The following is a 1034-nucleotide window of genomic DNA, read 5'->3' as shown; positions in this document are numbered from 1 at the left end:
ATCACTCGCACACATGCACAGATGTCCACGTACACGCACATTTACACACAATTTTATGCACACATACACGCAATTATACTTACACACACGCGCGCGCACACACGCGCGCGCACATATATACACACACACACAGACATACACATACACACGCATAAACACATACATAAACACACACACGCATAAACACATACATAAACACACAGACACACACATGCACACGCACGCACACACCAGAGAGTCGAATGAATGGAGACAACAAGCGCACGCGCACATCCTACACGCGACATCAGACGCTGGAACTGGAGAAGGAGTTTCACTTCAATAGGTCGGTGATCGTGGTAATGATTGCAATGGTTCTGCTGCTGCTGATGATGATGACTGTGGTGGCTGTGGTGGTGCTGCTGCTGCTGATGATGATAACTGTGGCGGTTGTGGTGATGATGATGATTGTGGTGGTTGTGATGATGATGGCTGACGATTGCGGTAATGATAAAGAAGATGATAGTGATGGTTGTGTTGATGATGATTACATGCACACACCACACACATACATACGCACACACACACACACACTCACACACACACGCACACATATTTTTAGGTATCTTAACAGAAGACGTCGAATCGAGATAGCCCACAACTTAATTCTTAGCGAAAGACAGGTATTTAGGATTTGTCGTCGTCGTTGTTGTTTATGTTGTTGTTGCTGTTGTTTATGTTTGTGTTGTTGATTTTGTTGTTGATGCTGTTGTTGATGTTGCTGTTGTTGTTTGTGTTGTTGTTGATGTTGTTGTTGATGTTGTAGTTATTTTTGTTGTTGATGTTATAGTTGTTGTAGTTGTTGATGTTGTAGTAGTTGTTGTTGTTGTTCATGATGTTGTTGCTTATGTCAGTACTTCTCAAAGCGGTAGTTTCGGCCCGGTTCCGAAGATTTTGAAAATTAACGAGAAAATTCATGGCTTGGCGAGCAAGCAAGGCAATTGAAAAGTTTTTATTGTTACTAGTAGATGAGTTTGAAGGCAAAGCAACTCACG

The 1034-nt window shown here is 42.5% G+C and overlaps 1 protein-coding gene across 1 annotated transcript; it reads left to right on the top strand.

Moving 5' to 3' along the window:
• Positions 1 to 242: 242 nt before the first annotated feature.
• On the top strand, positions 243 to 731 carry HELRODRAFT_92485 (hypothetical protein; the record flags this gene model as incomplete). The annotated part of the gene is made up of 2 exons (XM_009019154.1): positions 243 to 325; positions 602 to 731. The coding sequence occupies 2 exons, from the start codon at positions 243 to 245 to the stop codon at positions 729 to 731; spliced, it is 213 nt and encodes a 70-aa protein (XP_009017402.1).
• Between the last annotated feature and the right edge of the window lie 303 nt (positions 732 to 1034).

Source organism: Helobdella robusta (assembly GCF_000326865.2).
Source record: "Helobdella robusta unplaced genomic scaffold HELROscaffold_231, whole genome shotgun sequence".
Lineage (NCBI taxonomy): Eukaryota > Metazoa > Annelida > Clitellata > Rhynchobdellida > Glossiphoniidae > Helobdella > Helobdella robusta.
The sequence above is the reverse complement of the archived record's forward strand: the minus strand, read 5'-3'. Positions and strand labels throughout refer to the sequence as shown.